Genomic DNA, 20,818 nt, shown 5'->3' with positions numbered 1-20,818 from the left:
TGATTCCTGTTCAAGGAGCTAAGATGACAACGTGCCTTGGGGGCAAATATTGTAACCAATTCAATAAAGACTTTAAAAATGGTCCACAGATTTTTTTTTTTAAAGTGGTTAGAAACTTTTCAAAGGCAAAGAGACCAAAAAAAAAAAAAGCCATTCAGACAGAGGTTATCACATAACAACAACTAACATGTTTGTATTCAAATAGCATTTCTATACGCTTAAATGCTTTATTGACATTAATTCACATAAGCACGACAAGGATCCCCTATCTCCCTCTTTTTACAGAGAAAAGCAGATTGCCTAGTTTACATCACTTGCCTAAGATCCAGAGGATTAAATGGAGGGGCGGGGTTTGAATCCAGTTCTGCCTGAGTTCCAGAGCCCAAGCTGCCTAGTATTCTCCCATACTTACTCCTGCTGCTGCTGCTAAGTCACTTCAGTCGTGTCCGACTCTGTGCGACCCCATGGACGGCAGCCCACCAGGCTCCCCTGTCCCTGGGATTCTCCAGGCAAGAACACTGGAGTGGGTTGCCATTTCCTTCTCCAATGCAGGAAAGTGAAAGGTGAAAGTGAAGTCACTCAGTCGTATCCAACTGTTAGCGACCCCATGGACTGCAGCCTACCAGGCTCCTCCATCCATGGGATTTTCCAGGCAAGAGTACTGGAGTGGGGTGCCACTGACTCCTACAGCCTATGAATAAGAGTAAGATTAGGAAACAGTGGGGCTTACAAGTAAGACCAAAGGCAAGATTTCATTACATTAACATGGAAATATTCCCATGATATTGAACCTTGCAAATTTCTTTTTTGTAACTTGGAAAACTACAGTTGCTCTTTGGCAATCTAAATTTGCTAGGCAATCCCTTTAGTCTGCTAATTTTTCTACTGCATAGAAAGCAACTATCTTCTTATGGGCTGATGGTAACTAGGCCATCCGACTGATAATGTCTTTTGTATGAGAGAGCAAAATGTGTAGTACAGCTTATTGCTCTAAGGTCCACAATTCAATGTTAAAACTGCTATAAAAATATTTATCAAATTACCACCCTCTCTGGAAAACCGTGCAGAATTTAAAGTACTTCATGAAGGCCAGCTAATCATGTATTCATTCATGCATTCAACAAACACAACACAGCATCTCTTCTGTGCTGGGCCCTGTGCTAAGTGCTGGACATACAAAAGCAAAATAAGCCTTCAAAGAGCTTAGTCTGTGCACATTACCTCCGTTGAATGCTGTTGAAAAGAAAACTATAAAAAATGTGTTATTTCTCCTCCATACTGGTAAAAAAGTACCCAGCTCCACTCACAAATGACTCATTCAATCAGGAGAAGACAGCAGAAATTTTGATTATCAGCCCCTGCAGAGACCCAGTTCTCTCCATAAAGCACAATTCAAAACATTCCAGGAAGAAAGAAAACTCTGAGAAATACCTTCTTTTTACAAAACAGTGGTGCTCATGACGGTTTACCCATGTCTCAATGTCTCTGACTGGGGAATTTCTATTAACTGGAGGCAAAGAAAAACTAATCAGGCACCTCCCACTATCACAGGAATACATTTCCCAAAGGGGTCATGGTACAAAGAGGTTAAAGGAAGGTGAAGGTGAAAAACAGAACTGTTACTTGGAGAGGTTAAAGATATTTTTGAAGGTTGGTTTAGAATTCTCAGTATTATTTATAATAATGTAAGAAAATGGACTCCAAATTTTAGTCAACTTAAAAATGAGAAACATAAAAAAAAAAATCAAAGATGGAAAGATCAGTAAATAAGGTACTACCTTCTGGCTATTGTTACTCAGTGTAAAGTTTGTAGCCTCCTGACTTCAGTTAAAATTCATCTGATACTGTTTTGCAGGCTGCTATTTGACAGCTACTGTTGAAGTATCAGAATTTTAGTACCTTACCAAGGTTATTTCTTATGTCCTCAAATATGAAAGCAGGTCAAGCACAATCTTCAAAAAAAGTTTATATTGAAAAAATAGCTGCTGAATGTCTAATAAAGATGCCATTCATATACAAAATTTTATTCAGGTGGTCTTTCCTTCTGGTAACTTTTCTATGAGGGATGCTCTTCTTCAATCCATGTCATTATCAGTGTATTTTAATTGATTATTGATCAAAGTTGTGAATAACAAGAGCAATGTGTTTAACATTTGAGAACTGGGCCATTTAATGTCAATAAGGAACATTTATTACAAAACTTTAAGGTCTATAAATTTCTACATAACAGGAAGAAATAAGACATCAAACAATGATGGTCTGTTAGAATAAATAGATCAAAACCTTCTATAAGCCAGGGTGATTTGAAAGTCCTAACTCTTGTATATGTTAAGATGTAAGTCAGTTGAAACTCATTTGAAAAGATCCTGATGCTGGGAAAGATTGAAGGCGGGAGGAGAAGGGGACAACGGAGGATGAGATGGTTAGATGGCATCACCGACTCTATGGACATGAGTTTGAGTAAGCTCCGGGAGCTGGTGATGGACAGGGAAGCCTGGCGTGCTGCAGTCCATGGGGATGCAAAGAGTCGAACACTACTGAGCAACTGAATTGAAGTCAGTTTAACAAAATGTACTATCAAGGATGGACACTCAAGACATAAACTTCTTTAGGGTGATCAGGATCCAGTGTAGAATTCCCAAAACTGCACAAATCACCAAATCATCCAGTTCACCTAATGAGCCAAGTGGCATGCTTTTCAGTCAAAGGCTAGGCTATAAATTATGGGGTAATTTTAAGTATTTACCATACCCCCATTTACTAAATAAGTAAGTCGTAACCACCTAATCTCTAGAAAGCAATCCTTTAAATGACACTGTCATCAACCGCTTGTATCTCAACAACACTGGTCAGAATATTAAGAAAATGGCATCCACATCCATTGCCTTTACAAAACTGGAGCTACAGTCTCTTCTGCAGCATGGCCTCTCTAGTGAACCTTAAAATCTCTGCAAAGAGATTAAAACAATGAATTAGGGATGACTCAAGTTTCAGGGTTGACCCCATCCTGAAAATGTGAGGCAGGCTGTCCATGGATGACGCTCTGAGGAATACTAGCTTCAAGGATAAACTTCAATGCCAATCTAATCTGATCTAAAATCTCCTGTTTTCCTCTGCCTGCCCTCATCCTTATTTCTATTCTGTCACTTCATTAGCCTCTTCATTTACTGGAGGGCAGTCTTTAGCAGCACAGTCCAATAAAAATGTAACACAAGCCACACATGCCCTGCTAAACTGACTAGCAGCCATATTTAAAAAGTAGAAACAGGTGAAGTTAACTTTAATATGTTTTATTTAATATGTATAGCCCCAAACATCATTTCAATATGTAATCACTATTAAGTTGTTCATGAGCTATTTCACATTGGTTCTCTAAGTCTTCAAGATCCAACACGTATTTTACACTCAGCGCACATCTCAGCTGGGACCAGACATGTTCCTAGTGCTCCACCACACAGTACGAGACAGCACAGGTCCAGAACAACTGTTAGGTGTCTGGTGTCAGCCTGCCTGGGTTTGATACCCAGCTTTACCCCTGAGGGGTCATATATCCTTAGGCAATTTAATCTCTTCCCTCTCAGCTTCCTCTTTAGCAAAATGGAGTTAATAACTGTATCCCTTTTTGTTAACAGTTAAAAGAACAGTGCTTGGCACATACACACACTTGATGGCTGTTAAAACGATTACTCTCCAAACACAGCACCCTCTTTCTTCATTCTTACTCTCTGCATTTGCCTATCCCTTATCTGTCAACTAATTTAAGTATTCCCATTTGTCTCCAGCTCTCCAAATTCACCTTCTCCTTCAGGACTTGGATTAATTATTTATGAAGTTTTATTGCCTCTATCAATGATCTTTTCCTCTTGTGAAACCACAGCATTTGATTATATTTTCCTTTCAGAATTATAAATTGTGTTGGGTCATTTGTTGTGTTGTTAACTTGTCTGGTTGATCTTAAATGAATACCGTGTCAATACAGCTAAACATTTAAGCCTTGGAGGACAAGGAATATACATACTGTGTGTGCTCAAACTCTTACACACACACATATGTGCATCTTCAAGAACACTGTAGGTACTTAAATATTTATATCCAGTTAGGATATCAAGTCTTTGAAAATAACCTTCTTACCCAAAGGTTTCCCCATATATCCCTATAAAAGAAGCAGGATTTAAATTAACATATTTAAATATAGTAAACAAATCAGATGTTGATTCTAAATATTTTACATTTCCACAGAAATACAAAAACATTTTATTTTTATAAACTTTATATACAAAGACTTTATATTCCAAATCAAAACTATCTTTTGTAAATAAGTTTTCTATGCAAAATTATAAATATATATTGATAAATTTTGATAATTCTCTGTTCCATTTTAGTCAGAAAAAATAATTAACAATCTTTAGCTTTAGTTTTGATTAAGAACAGAAGAAACAGAATATTTTTGTTCTAATTAAAGTCTAAATGGCAGAATCTGACTATGTAAAAAAAGATCCTCTAGAAATATTGCTCAATATAGTTGGCCTAATATGGATTAATGGATCTTTGTATCTGATAGATACACACACAGACACATGCACAATGTATATTTCAACATTTCAAAACAAAACTTGTATCATTACTTTAAAAAGATCTTGCATCAGTAAAGAAAAACCAATACATTCAATTAAGCATTTACTTTCAACCTGACTTTTTGGTAGGCTAGAAAAAACAATTACAAAGAACACTGAGTTCCCAAATAAACACCATATCACTTTGAAGACAAAAAAGAACAACCACATCATTCTCAAAATGCATCTGTATTCTATTATGCAAATATTCTTTTTGCCAACAGTGAATAAAACAGGTTATACTCAAAACAGCTAAGAAATGGCAAATATTGCCTATTGGAGACATCTACAGTTAGATCATGAGACTGCTTCCCTAGGTTTTACTTTAGTGCTATGACTCACGGGCCAGATGCTGCTCCTAAAGCAGTGACTTAACAACTACAGCACAGCAGGACAGCATCAGCTCTAAGCCAAATATTTCAAATGTCCATGTTTCAACTGGGCTTTCCCACCTCATTTCCAGTACAGCCTACTGAAAAAAAAGGCACTTTCAAGTACATGAGACACGACTATTGAGCCTGTGTTTGAGAGCAGGGGAGCCACAACTACTGAAGCCTTCATGCTCTAGAGGCCGTGCTCCGCAAGAGAAGCCACTGCAATGAGAAGCCTGCGCGCTGCAACTGGAGAGCAGCCCCTGCTCACCACAACTAGAGAAAAGCCTGCACAGCAAGGAAGACCCAGGACAGCCAAAAACAAATTTAAAAAGGAAATAAATAAACAGTAACAACAAAAAGAAGTTTGCCAGTTTAGATTACTATGTTAGTTATAATTACTATGTCATTACTACTTCATTTGCTAAAATTACCCCTCACTCATATTTTATACCACACCTTGAATCATACTTGCTCTCTATTTAAACAAAATTCCTAAGCTTATCTCCAATCAACTTATATGATGTAGAGAGAAATAAACACGAGCAAAATGAAGTTATAACTATTAGTAATGAAAAGCAACAACCTCCTCATTGACAAGTAATTTGACTTTTCAATCATTTTTTAATACATATCACTGAAGAGGACTATTTTGAACTGTCTAGAATAACTGGCAACATAAACTCTTGTTCTTACCCTTATCAGGTAAATGAATAAAACCAATGGCTTTAAAACATAAAATGTAACTACAACTTCCCCTAGGGAGAATTTTTTCCCTAAAGAGATTAGATTATACTAGTATTAAAAAAACTGTTCAGCTTCTCACTTGATATCATCAGTCATTTACAGTCACTGAAACCTTCGAACTATGGAGAAAACATTGTAATTCAAGCATCAAAAAATAATAGATGTCTTTTAAGGTATATTTCCAATGAATGAATTATTTTACCAACAAAAGCTTAAATGAGAAATTCAACTTTTGCTTTTCACAGTTCTATTTAATTTAAAATATACATTATTCCAATTTGCTTCTGAACAGTCTGTCCTCATAAACTGAGTAATAGTTTCACATTTAAAAAGAACCTGAAGCTAAAAAGGAAAATGAATTCTAGAAGTGGGCAATTAATTTGACAGTATTTGTTTTCTTCAATATAAGTATGTCAATATCGAAAACTAAATGGGAAACTGAAATCATTAAATGTTAGGAAAAAGAAAATTGAATCTCCATGGTCTAAGAAAAGATCTTACTCGCATTGAAGCAAATTCATTTCCATTCTTCTAAAAGAGGAAAAAGAGAATGTACTTGTTTCTATAAAGAGCACCAACCTCCAGAACTTGTAACTTGTAAATAATTCGTAGGTTCAACAATTTTAGTTGGCTCTTCTTGGCCAAGCCACAGAAAGCATCACATAGCAATACAAAGGGAAAAAAAAAAAAAGAAAAAAGACTAAAAAATAGAGAAGCTACTTGATTTCCTATGCCTCAGAATTATTCATCTTTTTCTATTTCTAAAGAAATGGAAAATGGGAATATAATTTTATATTAGCATATCCTCTCAGCACATAAAAATATGCAGCAATCTAAAATGAGGAGGCTCCCATTTTCAACAAACAGGAGTTTCTTTCAAAACACCAGGATTAAATCAGACTAGGTCTGTAAGGCCCCTTCCAGTGCCAGATTTCTAAGGACTCCTGTTATCAAATAAGTGGCCTTCTATATCATTCAAGGAGAATGTTTTGACAGTTCAAAAAAGGACAGAACTGAAAATATCTTTAAGCAGAAACAAAGTGTATCCTCTTGCTCTAAAGGGCTTCCTTGGAGGCTCAGATGGTAAAAAAAAAAAAAAAAAAATCTGCCTGCAATGCAAGAGACCCAGGTTTGATCCTGGGGTCGAGAAGATCCCCTGGAGAAGTGAATGGCTATGCACTCCAGTATTCTTGCCCAGAGAATTCCATGAAGAGAAGAGCAGTGCATAGACTTGCAAAGAGTTGAAGCCAACTGAGCAACTAACACTGTCACTTTTCTTGCTCTAAATAAAGTTACAAAAACACAAGTATGCTTCTTTTGCTCCAAATCTAAGAAATCTTTAGACTCATCCTAACAAAAACGATAAAAACAAACTGTAGACTTGAAGAAATTTAACATGCCCTATTCTTCTTTCTACTCATTTTATTTTTTAAAGGAAGTCACTGACTAAGGGCAACAATATATTTTGTATATTAGATAGAACTTAGGCTACGGTTTTTCCAGTGGTCATGTATGGATGTGAGAGTTGGACTGTGAAGAAAGCTGAGCGCCGAAGAATTGATGCTTTTGAACTGTGGTGTTGGAGAAGACTCTTGAGAGTCCCTTGGACTGCAAGGAGATCCAACCAGTCCATCCTAAAGGAGATCAGCCCTGGGAGTTCTTTGGAAGGAATGAAACTCCAGTACTTTGGCCACCTCATGTGAAGAACTGACTCATTGGAAAAGACACTGATGCTGGGAGGGATTGGGGGCAGGAGGAGAAGGGGATGACAGAGGATGAGATGGCTGGATGGCATCACCAACTTGATGCACGTGAGTTTGGGTGAACTCCAGGAGTTGGTGATGGACAGGGAGGCCTGGTGTGCTGCAAGAGTCAGACACAGCTGAGCAACTGAACTGAACTGAACAGGGAACATAAATGAGGGTGCAGGTATATAAATACTGCTCACCAAAGCTAATTTCTGAAAATTCTGAAGCCAATTCAGTATCTTCCTTACTTATTCAATTCTAATATGACTGTCCTTGTGAGAAAACTTTCCTTATAGTTAAGGTAAATTCTTCCAATACCAGCTTAATCTTGCTATTACTTGTTGCTTTAAAAAAAAACACAGATAAAGTCTGATAATAACATTAGCATCGCCTAAGAACCATTTTTCATTTACTGGAAGAGCAAAAAGCAAAGAAACTGATAACACAGGAAGATGACAAGTGTGGGTATAAATGAGCATTTCTGTTTACCATGGACAGGAATAAACCTGACCAATTTTTAGACTAACTATGTGACTGTGCTCAACAACTAAAATGTGAATTTCTATTATCCAGCAATTCCAATCCCAGAAATTTACATACAGAAATATTAACATCATAGGTAAAGCATGTATAAGGATGCTTACTGGAACATTTTCTTGTAGCAAAAATACTGGAAATAATCTAAATGTTCATTGATAGGGGAATGTTTAAAACCTGGTAGTCTTCACTGTTTTAACTGTAATAACTTCACTGTAATAACTGTACAGGCATTAGAAAAAAAAATGCTACAGTTATATACACAGGTTGAAAAAGAAATTGACATTTTTTGACACTGTCAAAACAGCTGACATTAAAAATTAACCAAAAAAGTTCCAGAAGGTACATTTTACAAAAATGAGGCCATAATATAAAATGTAAAATAGAGAAACAAAACATCCCAGCAGCATGTATGTTTACTGTCTAAGCAGAAAGTCTGGAAGATTCTCGCTAGGGCAGCACTTTATAATGACAGAATTTTCCATAATGATGGTGGTGTTCTGTATCTGTGCTGTCCATCAGGTAGCCAATAGGTAGGTACATGTGGCCACTGAAATGTAATTAGTATGACTGAAAAAGTGAACTGTTATTTTTACTTAATTTCTATTAATTTATACTTAAACAGCCACATGTAGTTAGTGGCTACTATACTAAAAAGCTTAAGACTAAAGTTTTAACATCTGGAAGGGGGGATATGAGTAGCTAGAAGATAGACTTTATGTCTGACTTTATACACTTAAAAAAAATAGAGGCGATGTAATAATAGGTGATTATCTCTCTTGACCTGAGAGTCTCTCTTCTGAAGAATTTATACGTGAGGCTTAGGCTCACATGATACAAAGAACAATGAGAACAATGATCTGTGTTCAAAGAACTGTTTTTGGTCACCTTTTCAAAACAGCAATATGGTATGGCAGACACCCAAGAATTTCAAGAGTTCCTTCTCATGAGGAAAGTTCATTTAGGGTCTCAATAGTCCCAAATGATATTAACACAGTAGTCATACAAAAACACTTACTGTCATACAGATCCAGAACTGTCACTGTGTAGACCATTAAATATCATCTGAAGAATACCAATTTAAGGAAAAGATTACCTCCCTTCTTGACAGACACTACAAAGGCCACCCAACTGGTCATTCTATTTCCACTTTCACCCACCATTCCCATTCATTCTCTTCTTTGCTAACTAAGAAATGTCTTTCAAATATTAACCTGGCTGTCCTATTTCTCAGTTCAAATTCCTTGCACAGGTTGCCACTGCTATGTTTCTCAAGTTTCAAACTCCATCACCTTGCTACTGCCTTAGTCCTGTCTTTACTTCTGAAGACCCTGATCTAGAGTTGTATGAACATCTCCCAAATGATCACCTACCTCTAACTCGGAACTACAAAACCTACCCTTTTCAGAGCCACCAAACCCATCTCTCTGCAAATCAAATCTTGAAATGCTATACTTTTGCCTTACATCAGTGGGTACCCTCTGCCTATAGCAGAGATGCCCAGGGAACTGCAAATGGATTACAGATGAGCCAAGATATTGATCCTCTCGGCTCTCAGGATAGCTTGGTAGGGCCTGGGGCTACTGGAACTTCTAGCAGGTCACTTCTCACCATGAACAGCTTTGTTTTACATTTTACGACCTATTTATTATCATACTAATTTATATATTTTATTGACACACAACATAAAAGCTATCATAACCATTTTTAAGTGCACCAGTAGTGTTTACTGACATTGTTGTGAAACAGAGCTTCAGACCTTTTCCATCTTGCAAATCTGAGACTGTAATACTCATTAGACAAGACTCCTTTTCTCCCTCTCCCTAGCTCCTAGTAAGTACCATTCTACTTCCTGTTGCCATGAATTTAACTGTTTTAGATAAATGGAATAATTTAACTGTTTTAGATAAATGAATCATGCATTTATTTTTTCTGACTGGCTAATTTTTCACACAGCAGAATGTTCTCAAGGTCATTCATGTTGTCACATGTGATATGATTTCCTTCTTTTTAATGGCCAAATAATATTCCATCTTACACATATATATATCCGATTCCATTCATCCATCGATGGACATTTTGGTTGGTCCCACTCCTTGGTTTTTATGAACGATCCCTCTATGATTATGGGTGTGCAACTAACTATCTCTTCTAGATACTATTTTCAGTTCTTTTATATATACACCACTAAGTGAGATTGCTCAATTATATAGTAATTTATTTTATTTTTAAATACGGTTTTCCATAGCAGTTGCACAGTTTTACAATCCTAGCAACAGTGTACAGAGTTCCAGTTTCTCCATATCCTCGCCAACACTTGTTATTCTGTTTTTAGTTTTTTAATAGAAGCCGAGCTAGTGAGTGTGAGGTGATGAGTGTGAGGTGATGCCTTATTGTGGTTTTCATTTGCATTTCTCATGACTCATGATACTGAGTATCTTTCATATGCTTACTGGTCATATCTATAACATCTTTGGAAAAAAATCTATTCAAGTCTTTGCTCAGTTTTTACTTGTTATACTTTGCTGTTACTAGGCTGGACAAATTAGGTATTGTGAATACAGATCCTTTATCAGAAATATGATTTGCAAATATTTTCTCCCATTCTGTAGGCTGCATTTTCACTTTGTTGACTGCATCTTTCAATTCACAAGTCTTAAGGTCTTGATATAGCCCCATTTACCTATTTTGGCTTTTTTACCTGTATTTTTGGTGTTATAACCAAAAACCCACTGCAAAATCCAATGTCATGAATTTTCCCCTGATGCTTTCCTCTGAATTTTATAGTGTTAAGTCTTATATTTAGGTCTTTAATCCATTTTTGTTAATTTTTGAATGTGGTATAAGATAAGGGTCCAACTTCATTCTTTTGTATTTGGATACGCAGTTTTCCCAACACCATTTGTTGAACAGACTGTCCTTTCCCCCTTGAGTGGTCTTGACACCCTTGTCAAAAATCACCTGATCATATATGCAAGGGTTTATTTCTGAGCTCTCTCTAATCCATTATTCCATTATTCTGTCTTTAGGCCAGTACCACATTTTTGATTACTATAGCTTTGTATACATTTTGAAAATAAAAAAGTGAAGTCCTCCAACTTCTTTCTCCTTCTTTAAAATTGTTTTGACTATTCAGGGCCTAGGTCTCGTTTTTTATGTTATAATGAAAGATAAAAAAAAAAAACAAAACTGGGAACAACAGCTCCACAGAATGTCTTCAAGCTTTCTGATTATATACACCCTAAAAGAATTTTTCAATAATATGTGCCTCCTCGACAAAAATGTAATTTCTGATATACTAAACATGGATATTTTAATATAGTATTTATATCATCCTTTTAAATTTATTCAGTGGATTCTAAATACTTTTGGGAAATAATACCCACAAATACCCATTTTAAAACTATGATTAGTGTCTCTAAGAATAATTTTATAAGTTCTTTTTTCTCACTGAATTCTTATCTCCATTCTATTTCCTCCACAGAATGCTATTTTAATGTAATACAGATATATATCATCAGTCCGAAAGTTTCTCTGCAAAAAGAGTTAAGAATTGACAAAAAAGTTTTCTTGGGATCTAAGGCTCTAAATATTATTGTTTTATTACAATTATTATTAGAAGCAGATAACTGAAAAAACATACATTATCACAACTTTGAGAAATAATTATTAAGCATTAATAGCAAATATTATTTGGAAATCCCTCGTTCAGATGGATGGGGGGTGGAGTTTACAGAGACTTAAACACAAATTTTTGATTAAATGCTTTGGAAGCAACTTACTATAATAATATTTAAATTGTGTGAGAAGTAAGCCTTTGTGTAGTAAAGCAGAAGGGAGGGTGGGAAAGTAGGCATTTACACAGGTGCATCTGGAAACTAATCTATTTAAAACTATCTGTTCCCAAGTAACCCTGAGCTAATTTCCTTGTAATTTCTAAGTATTCTTATTTCCTTTCTACTGCATAAAATCTAAATTCCTCTGCCAATCTCTCTCTTTACCCTACCATATCCCACTTTTCCACCAGAATTTACTATCTGCATCTTTCTGAACCCCATACTGTTTCACATCCCTTGCCTGGCCATTTTCTCTCCACCTGAACCTCTGTGAAACTATTAAGACATGGTGAAAACAGTTCCTTCATGAAGACTTTTCTGAGTCCACTATACAGCATGAGCCAACACCCCTTCATTCTCCAACTACCATATGCCAAATTATAGCACAGCACTTCTAACACTTCTTTTACATACTGATCTCCTTTATTGGCTCAAAGGTCCTTGTGGAGAGGGACCTACTTTATTTACCTTTAGGACTACTTTGTATGTAGTAGATGCTCAATAAGTACCAGCTGAATAAAGGAATTAACTAGTCATGTGTCAGTTTTGTCATCGACAGAAATTTATCTCCTAAGACCCTCTTCCAACCTTAAATAGCTACTGAAGTGCAGTAACTAGAAATTTTCTGAAATTCTTATAAATATTCTGCTTTCAGATTACTTTTCTCTCCCTACTATAATCACAAACAAATGAAAGCATGTCACTCAGTATTAAAAAAGGGGTACTTTATACCATTTATAATATTCCAAATTGAGTCCATGACTTTAGGTTATCCTAAAAAGCATACTTTTCTTAGTGATTGGACAAAAACAAACTTTAATTGATGACTCCAAGGTAATTTCCTGTATGCTTTATCTTCTTCTATCTTTCTGATAAAAGAGCAAGAAGGAAAGTAGAGGCTGCTCTACCTCATTAGAATGTTAGCAGAAAATTAACTTACTGTTAGGTAAATTAATGTGCTGTGCTTAGTTGCTCAGTTGTGCCCAACTCTTTGCGACCCCATGGACTGCAGCTGCCGGGCCCCTCCGTCCATGAGGATGCTCCAGGCCAGAATACTGGAGTGGGTTGCCATGCTCTCCTCCGGGGGATCTTCCTGACCCAGGGATCAAACCCAGGTCTCCCGCATTGCAGGCAGATTCTTCACCAACTGAGCCACCAGGGAAGCCCAGGTAAATTAACAGATCCACAATATTATAATATGTAAATTACCTCCAAATAGTCTGATTCTCCCTATCTGTACATGTATTTCTTCCCTTCTCTCTCTCTCTTTTTTTTTTTTTTGGCCTAAAAAAATGAGAATGAAAGTCACTCAGTTGTGTCCAACTCTTTGCGACCCCATGGATTGTAGACCACCAGGTTCCTCTGACCATGGAATTCACCCAGAACACTGGAGTGGGTGGCTGTTCCCTTCTCCAGGGGATCCTCCCAACCCAGGGATCGAATTCAGCAATTACAAATATCAGAAAACTCTGGTATAGAAATCCAATCTCCCTGGAAACTGTGTCACTGTAGGCCAGGTGGGGACCTATACTATTGCCCATCTCCAAAATTTCAAAATATGAGAGCAAATTTTATGTCTAAAACAGCATCTGATTGAGTAGAACCAGTTATTAATCGCTTGCAATGAGGGAGACCTGGGTTCAATCCCTGGATTGGGAAGATCCCCTGGAGGAGGGAATGGCAACCCACTGTAGGGTTCTTGCCTGGAGAATCCCATGGACAGAGGAACCTGGGGGCCTACAGTCCATGGGGTTGAAGAGTCAGACACAACTGAGCAACTAAGCAGAGCACAATTATTAACATTTATTCGGAGAAGGCAATGGCAGCCCACTCCAGTACTCTTGCCTGGAAAATCCCATGGGCGGAGGAGCCTGATAGGCTGCAGTCCATGGGGTCGCTACGAGTCGGACACGACTGAGTGACGTCACTTTCACTTTTCACTTTCATGCATTGGAGAAGGAAATGGCAACCCACTCCAGTGTTCTTGCCCGGAGAATCCCAAGGACGGGGGAGCCTGGTGGGCTGCTGTCTCTGGGGTCGCACAGAGTCGGATACGACTGAAGCGACTTAGCAGCAGCAGCAGCATTAGTACTAATTAATGTAAAGACTGGGAAATAGGGTTCAAGATCTCTTTTAAAGCAACAGACGACAGTCTCATTTTATAGTTGATGATACAAAGTAACATAAAGTCATATTGTTATTTATTCTCTGACAATTCAAATATAGAGGTGTAGTTTTGAGTTCAGGGTTCCCAGTACTAGGTCTCACTTTGTCAACAGCAGCCATCCACATTAAAAAAAGAAACAAACAAACAAATCCATTAAACCAACAGACAAGTCTTCAAAATTATCAGCTGCCTAGGACAAATCATGACAAGTAATTCAGTTTTCTATTTTTTTGCAGGAGGGGGCTGTTTACATATCCTCCAGAGATGAGCTGGTATAAGAAATTAAACTATATAAGCTTGAGGCTTCCCTGGTGGTCCAGTGGTTAAGAATCTACCTTGTAATGCAAGAAACAAGTTCTATCTCTGATTGGGGAACTAAGATCCCACATGCAGCAGAGCAACCGAGCCCATGCACCCCAACTACTAAGCCTGAGTGTCACAACTAGAGAAGCCGTGCTTTGCAACGAAAGATCCTTCATGATGCAAAGAAGATCCGTCATGCAGCAACCAAAGATTTCAAATAAATATTTTTTAAAAAGATACATACTAAAAGTAAAACTATATAAGCTAAATAAAATGACCTCATGATTTCTATTTCCCAATAATCATTTACAACAATAATAAAGTGAAGAAAAGCAAAACCAAATACCACCATAACTTCATTATTACAATGCAAATTTTCACCCTCACAAAAATTTAGGTTCAGATTTTCTTAAAGATGAACTCTTCACAAAGCCTGATGTTTTGTAAAAGATGGGCAGAGTGGTTACTGAGATCTATAAACCAGTCATTCCAAGAATTCCAAGTAAACTACTTACAACAGGACAAGCTATTTTTCAGACTTTCATTTCTAAATTAAAGCACCATTTTAACTGTAGAATACAGATCTGGCAAAGGGGTTCACTGATTAAGAGGTTCTTTCTCCACTTAATTTCCACTTGAATTGCTAGTAGCCACAATAATACCAACATACATATACCAAAGAATTTTATATATTCCCAAACGCCTGGATCAAATTCATAGCCTATGGCTACTCTCCACTGTGTGACCCTGCACAAGTATTCAATCTGTAGCTGCCTAAATTTCAGCATTCATAACCGTGCCATACAACATGGTAGCCACCAGCCATATCTATTTAAATTTAATTAAAATTAAGTAAAATTAAAAATTCTGTTCCTCAGCAGCAACTGCCACATTTCAACGGCTAGTTCTGGCAAGAAACGACCGTACTGGACAATACAGACTTGGTGATGAAAATAAACAAGATGAAATGCCTGCAAGTAACAAATGAGAAAAAGGGAATAGTGATGCTGTTTTAGATTACATACTCAAAAAAGGTCTCCCTGAGATGCACTGAGCATGCAAGGATCTGCAGAGAACATCCAAGGTGGGGACAAGAGCAAGAGCAATGGTGTCAGGTACAAACGAGCTTGGTGGGTTTCCCTGGAGGCTCAGAAGGTAAAGAATCCGCCTGCAATGAGGGAGACCTGAGTTCAATCCCTGGGTTGGGAAGATCCCCTGGAGGAGGGCATGGCAACCCACTGTAGTATTCTTGCCTGGAGAATCCCATGGACAGAGGAGCCTGGCAGGCTACCGTCCATGGAGTCACAAATAGTCGGACACGACTAAGCAACTAAGCACATCACAGCTTTAACAACAAAAAAGTGTCTGAAACATAAGAAATAAGGGGAAAAGAGTATGAGGTACAAGAAGCAGCAGGAAGTGGGGCCTCAAGGTCCTTTAAGCCATGTGAGAACTTTGGATTTTATATTAAGTGCAACTGAAACCACTGACAGTTATAGAGAGAAGACTGTTACGATTAAACTGTCTTTAAAAGTTCACTTTGACAGCTTTTGGAACTAACTACAAGTTAACTAACTAACTAACAAGTTAACTAACAAGTCTACAAATTAACAAGTCTAGAGAGGGTATGGAGAAAAGGGAACCTTCTTACACTGTTACTGGGAATAAAAGTTGGTTCAGTTACTATGGAAAACAGTATGAAGGTTCCTCAAAAAAAAAAAAAAAAAAAAAAACTAAAAATAGAACCGACTTATGACCCACCAGCAATCCCATTCCTGAGCGTATACCCAGACAAAACTGTAATTCAAAAAGCTACATGCACCCCTATGTTCACAGCAGCACTATTCGCAATAGCCAAGACATGGAAACAACCTAAATGCCCACTAAGAGATGAACGGATAAGGAAAATGTGGTGTGTGTGTGTGTGTATATATATACACACACACACACACAACGGAATATTACTCAGCCATTAAGAAGAATGAAATAATGCCATTTGCAGCAACATGGACGGACCTAGAGATTACCATACGAAACAAAGTGAGTCAGAAAAAGACAAATACCATATATCACTTACACGTGAAATCTAAAATACCACACAAATGAACATATCTACCAAAGAAAAACAGACTCAAGGACACAGAATAGACTTGTGGTTGCCATAGGGGAGGGGGTTAGGGGCGGGGAAGGATTGGGAGATTGGGATTAGCAGATACAAACTATCATGCATAGGAAAAAAACCAAAACCAACCATAGAAGCAGGAAGATCCGTTAAAAGACCAGTTCCATCGAGCACGTGAGAGAAGATGGTGGCCTGGACAAGGGGAGTGGCAATGGGATACAGGAAATGTATTCTTTCCTCTGCATCCTTTATCTACAGTCCTATGTCCACCATCATTCACAACCTGGCTCCTTGGAACAGGCAAATTTATTTTTTAACTCCTCTCCCGCCCTTCCCCTGAAACTGTCCTAAGGTCCTAGTCACCTCCATCCTCCCAAAGCCAATGAACACTTATTCATCCTCATCCTAGCTGATCTCTGCTTTGTTCACAACTACTGACCACTCCTCCCTCTCATCAGATTCTCTCTCACTTCTGGGGCATTACTTTCACCTAGTTTTCCTCTCTTTCTGTTAAGTCTTCTTCCCATTCACCTCTATTTGACTTAAACGTCAGTGCTCCTCTATGGTTACAGCTTCAGTCCTGCATTCATTTCACTATATTCATAACCCTTGAGATGGGCTAACACTTTTTACTGGTAACTCCTGAGTTAACACCTCGAGGCCAGGGATCCTTATTAAGTTTTAGACCTGTTCGACTGGACACTGCATACATTTAAAACTGGACAAACTAGAAGCATTTAAGATGTAAAAGATCCAAAACCGATCTCCTTCATTCCCTTTCATTAGAAACCCTTGCCCAAGTCAAAAGCCAAAGGCAACCTCACCTCCCTCTCACTCACCAGCTGCAACCCCCCAGCACCAGATCTTCACTAGGTCCTGCAGATTCTTTCTTAATATCTTCCTGATCTAGCTGCTGATCTCAAGTCCTGCTGAAGCTACTTTAGTCCATACTTGCATCACTTTTGCATGGGTTATTGAAATATCCTCAGAACGAAGTTCCCTGCTTCCTATCTCTCCTCCATACTGCTGCCAACACACTTAACAAGTATGCAAGAATTTTGCTGATTCCATTAAGGACAAATTTTATCACATCATTCCTTTGCTTAATGTCTTCAGATGTATCTGACTCCTTTCACAAGGCTTCTCATGATCAAGCTCCTTATTACCTTTTTGACTCTTCTCCTCATACCGTCCTCTTCAGTCATTCAGCCTTTCTTAGCTAAATATCATGCTATTTCAGGCCTCCCTTCTTCTTCAGGTGCTATTCTCTCTCCCCTATTCATCTAAGGGCCACTTCAAAGGTAGACTTAAGTACCTCCACTTCAAAGACTGTATCACCTAGTGCCATATGTATATATATGGTTCACACTGTACAGGAGGGGTTAACTTATTTGTCCCAGTACACTATACAGCTCCTAGAGGACAGAGACCACCAGTCTCACTTGATTGGCAGCACTATCGACGGGCACAGAGCTAATAGTCATAAATAGATGTGATTTGATACCTTCTAAATTTTAAAAATGGAGAGAAACTTATTTACTGGGCTTTTCATCACCATTCCAATATAGCACAAAGTAACAGCACTTTGGACATATGGCTTTGCAGTAAAATGGAAATACAAAAAAACTGACACACAAAACATACCCCCTTTAAAAGGTAAAACGTAGGAAATTCTGAGGAATTCTGCGGCAGAATAAACAGACTTGGGGTTTTACACTACGTGGGCAAGTCACACTGTTTGATGATAATAACAGGCAGAAGGCTTCTCATCTCATTAACTTTTCATGGCCAAGCTGCTGTGATTTTAACTCCTGATGTGGCTTCTCACTCCCTGACAAGTTATTTTCCTTTATTTGGGAGCCTCCAACTCACCACCTTAGGAGTCTCTCACTTGTCAATCACTTATTTTCTAAACGTGAATGGGAAGAAAGGGGATGGAAGAAGGCAGAGAGTGGGCGATGACAGACACTTTCGGAAAGGGAAGCAGCAGAAGGCCACACAGTCCCAAACACGGAGGAGCGTGGGGGCTGAGGCGAAACCAGGATAGCGCGCTGACAGCTGGCGAGGAGTGGGGAGGAGGATGCGATCACGGGGCAGGCGGTGTGGAACGGGGCACCCCGGGCCGGAGGGAGAGGGGGAGACGGAGAAGAGACTCAGAGAGAAAAGTAGAAGTTGGGGGGTGGGGAAGTGGGCTAGGCAGAGAGAAGAGCAAGCCAGACGCAGTGTTTGGGCAGAGGGCGGAGTGGCTTAGGCGAAAGGAAGACAACACCGACGCAGTCAGGGCAGACGGACGCGGCTTCAGGACGCACGGCAGGGGATCCGCGCGGAAAGGAAAGGGGAGGCGAGGGAGGAACTAGGAGCGCCGGGGCGGGCGGGAGACCCGAGCCCGCCGCGCAGGTCCCGCGGGAGGAGGCGGGGAAGGGAGCGGCGAGGCGGGGGCACTTACTGGGGTCCCTCCTCACGGCGCCGCTGGAGGTCTCCTCCCGCAGATGAGGGAAGAGGAAGTCCCGGGCGGCTTGGAGGTCCTGGAAGGAGCAGAACTGGACAATGGAGCAGGCCATGGCTCCGGGAAGCCCGCTCGGGCATTCACCTTACCTCACCACGCCCTGCCCCCCGCCACCCGGCCGCTGCTCCAGCCGCCACCGCGGAGCCCAGAGAGCTTCAGCCACGCAGGGGGCGGGGAAACCAAACCGGAAGCTGTCAGCGCCCTCGGTTCCGCCGCCCGGAGCACTGCGCATGCGCGGGACAACCCAGGCGCTCGGGCGGGCGAAAGCCGAATCACCTGACCGGCGGCGTCCGCGGGGTGTAACGCGGTGAAGGCCGGCATCCGGCTTTAGTCCGGGTTCTGCATCCGCACCGGGGATGAACCCTTTTAGTCATTCTGGCTCTTAGCCAGAGGTGACCTCATTGGACGTTGTCCGCGCCGGCCTTTGAGCCATTTAACCAGTCTTCTAGATGGCCTGGTAGAGAATAATACCTGTTAAGCTACTGCCAGGCCAGTGGGGGACGGTATCATGCAAGTATCTGAGTTTGAAAAGATCAAATTCTCTTCTGGAAGTCAGCTCCCTCAAGCCTAGTTCTAAACGCCTCATATAAATTCTCGTCACACTATGCACGCCTAATACAGTACTTATTATACTGTATTGTACTCTTGTTTTCCGACATCCGTTTGCTTTTTCATTCGTTTCTCCGTCCATTCAACAAATACGTTGCTCCTCTTCTGTGTCAGGCACGCAAGGCTTGAGTATAAAGCAGAGACCAAAAGAGGTGAAATACTTGTTCCATGGAGCTTAAAATTCTGATGGTTGACATGCATAGTAAGATATTAATTACTCAACTATTTAACTGAAATTATCATGATGCTGAGGTTATTGATATTTCTCCCAGCAATCTTGATTCCAGCTTGTGTTTCTTCCAGTCCAGCGTTTCTCATGATGTACTCTGCATATAAGTGAAATAAACAGGGTGACAATATACAGCCTTGACGAACTCCTTTTCCTATTTGGAACCAGTCTGTTGTTCCATGTCCAGTTCTAACTGTTGCTTCCTGACCTGCATACAAATTTTTCAAGAGGCAGATCAGGTGGTCTGGTATTCCCATCTCTTTCAGGATTTTCCACAGTTTATTGTGATCCACACAGTCAAAGGCTTTGGCATAGTCAATAAAGCAGAAATAGATGCTTTTCTGGAACTCTCTTGCTTTTTCCATGATCCAGCAGATGTTGGCAATTTGATCTCTGGTTCCTCTGCCTTTTCTAAAACCAGCTTGAACATCAGGAAGTTCACGGTTCACGTATTGCTGAAGCCTGGCTTGGAGAATTTTGAGCATTGCTTTACTAGCGTGTGAGATGAGTGCAATTGTGCGGTAGTTTGAGCATTCTTTGGCGTTGCCTTTCTTTGGGATTGGAATGAAAACTGACCTTTTCCAGTCCTGTGGCCACTGCTGAGTTTTCCAAAGCCTCTTGATGAAAGTGGAGAGTGAAAAAGTTGGCTTAAAGCTCAACATTCAGAAAACGAAGATCATGGCATCTGGTCCCATCACTTCATGGGAAATAGACGGGGAAACAATGGAAACAGTATCAGACTTTATTTTTCTGGGCTCCAAAATCACTACAGATGGTGACTGCAGCCATGAAATTAAAAGACACTTACTCTTTGGAAGGAAAGTTATGACCAACCTAGATAGCATATTCAAAAGCAGAGACATTACTTTGCCAACAAAGGTCCAGCTAGTCAAGGCTATGGTTTTTCCTGTGGTCCTGAATGGATGTGAGAGTTGGACTGTGAAGAAGGCTGAGCGCCGAAGAATTGATGCTTTTGAACTGTGGTGTTGGAGAAGACTCTTGAGAGTCCCTTGGACTGCAAGGAGATCCA

General features: G+C 39.5%; 1 protein-coding gene across 2 annotated transcripts in view; it reads right to left on the bottom strand.

Annotated features, from left to right (window-relative positions):
• Positions 1 to 19,141, bottom strand: part of RAB3GAP2 (RAB3 GTPase activating non-catalytic protein subunit 2) — a 103,276-nt gene extending 84,135 nt beyond the window's left edge. For both annotated transcript variants that reach the window (XM_006055941.3, XM_025286086.2), the window contains exon 1: positions 18,891 to 19,141. In XM_006055941.3, coding sequence (XP_006056003.2) covers positions 18,891 to 19,005 — 115 coding nt within the window. In that variant the 5' untranslated portion in view covers positions 19,006 to 19,141. The remainder of the gene's footprint in view (positions 1 to 18,890) is intronic.
• Positions 19,142 to 20,818: the final 1,677 nt, after the last annotated feature.

Source organism: Bubalus bubalis, chromosome 5 (genome assembly GCF_019923935.1).
Source record: "Bubalus bubalis isolate 160015118507 breed Murrah chromosome 5, NDDB_SH_1, whole genome shotgun sequence".
Lineage (NCBI taxonomy): Eukaryota > Metazoa > Chordata > Mammalia > Artiodactyla > Bovidae > Bubalus > Bubalus bubalis.
The sequence above is the reverse complement of the archived record's forward strand: the minus strand, read 5'-3'. Positions and strand labels throughout refer to the sequence as shown.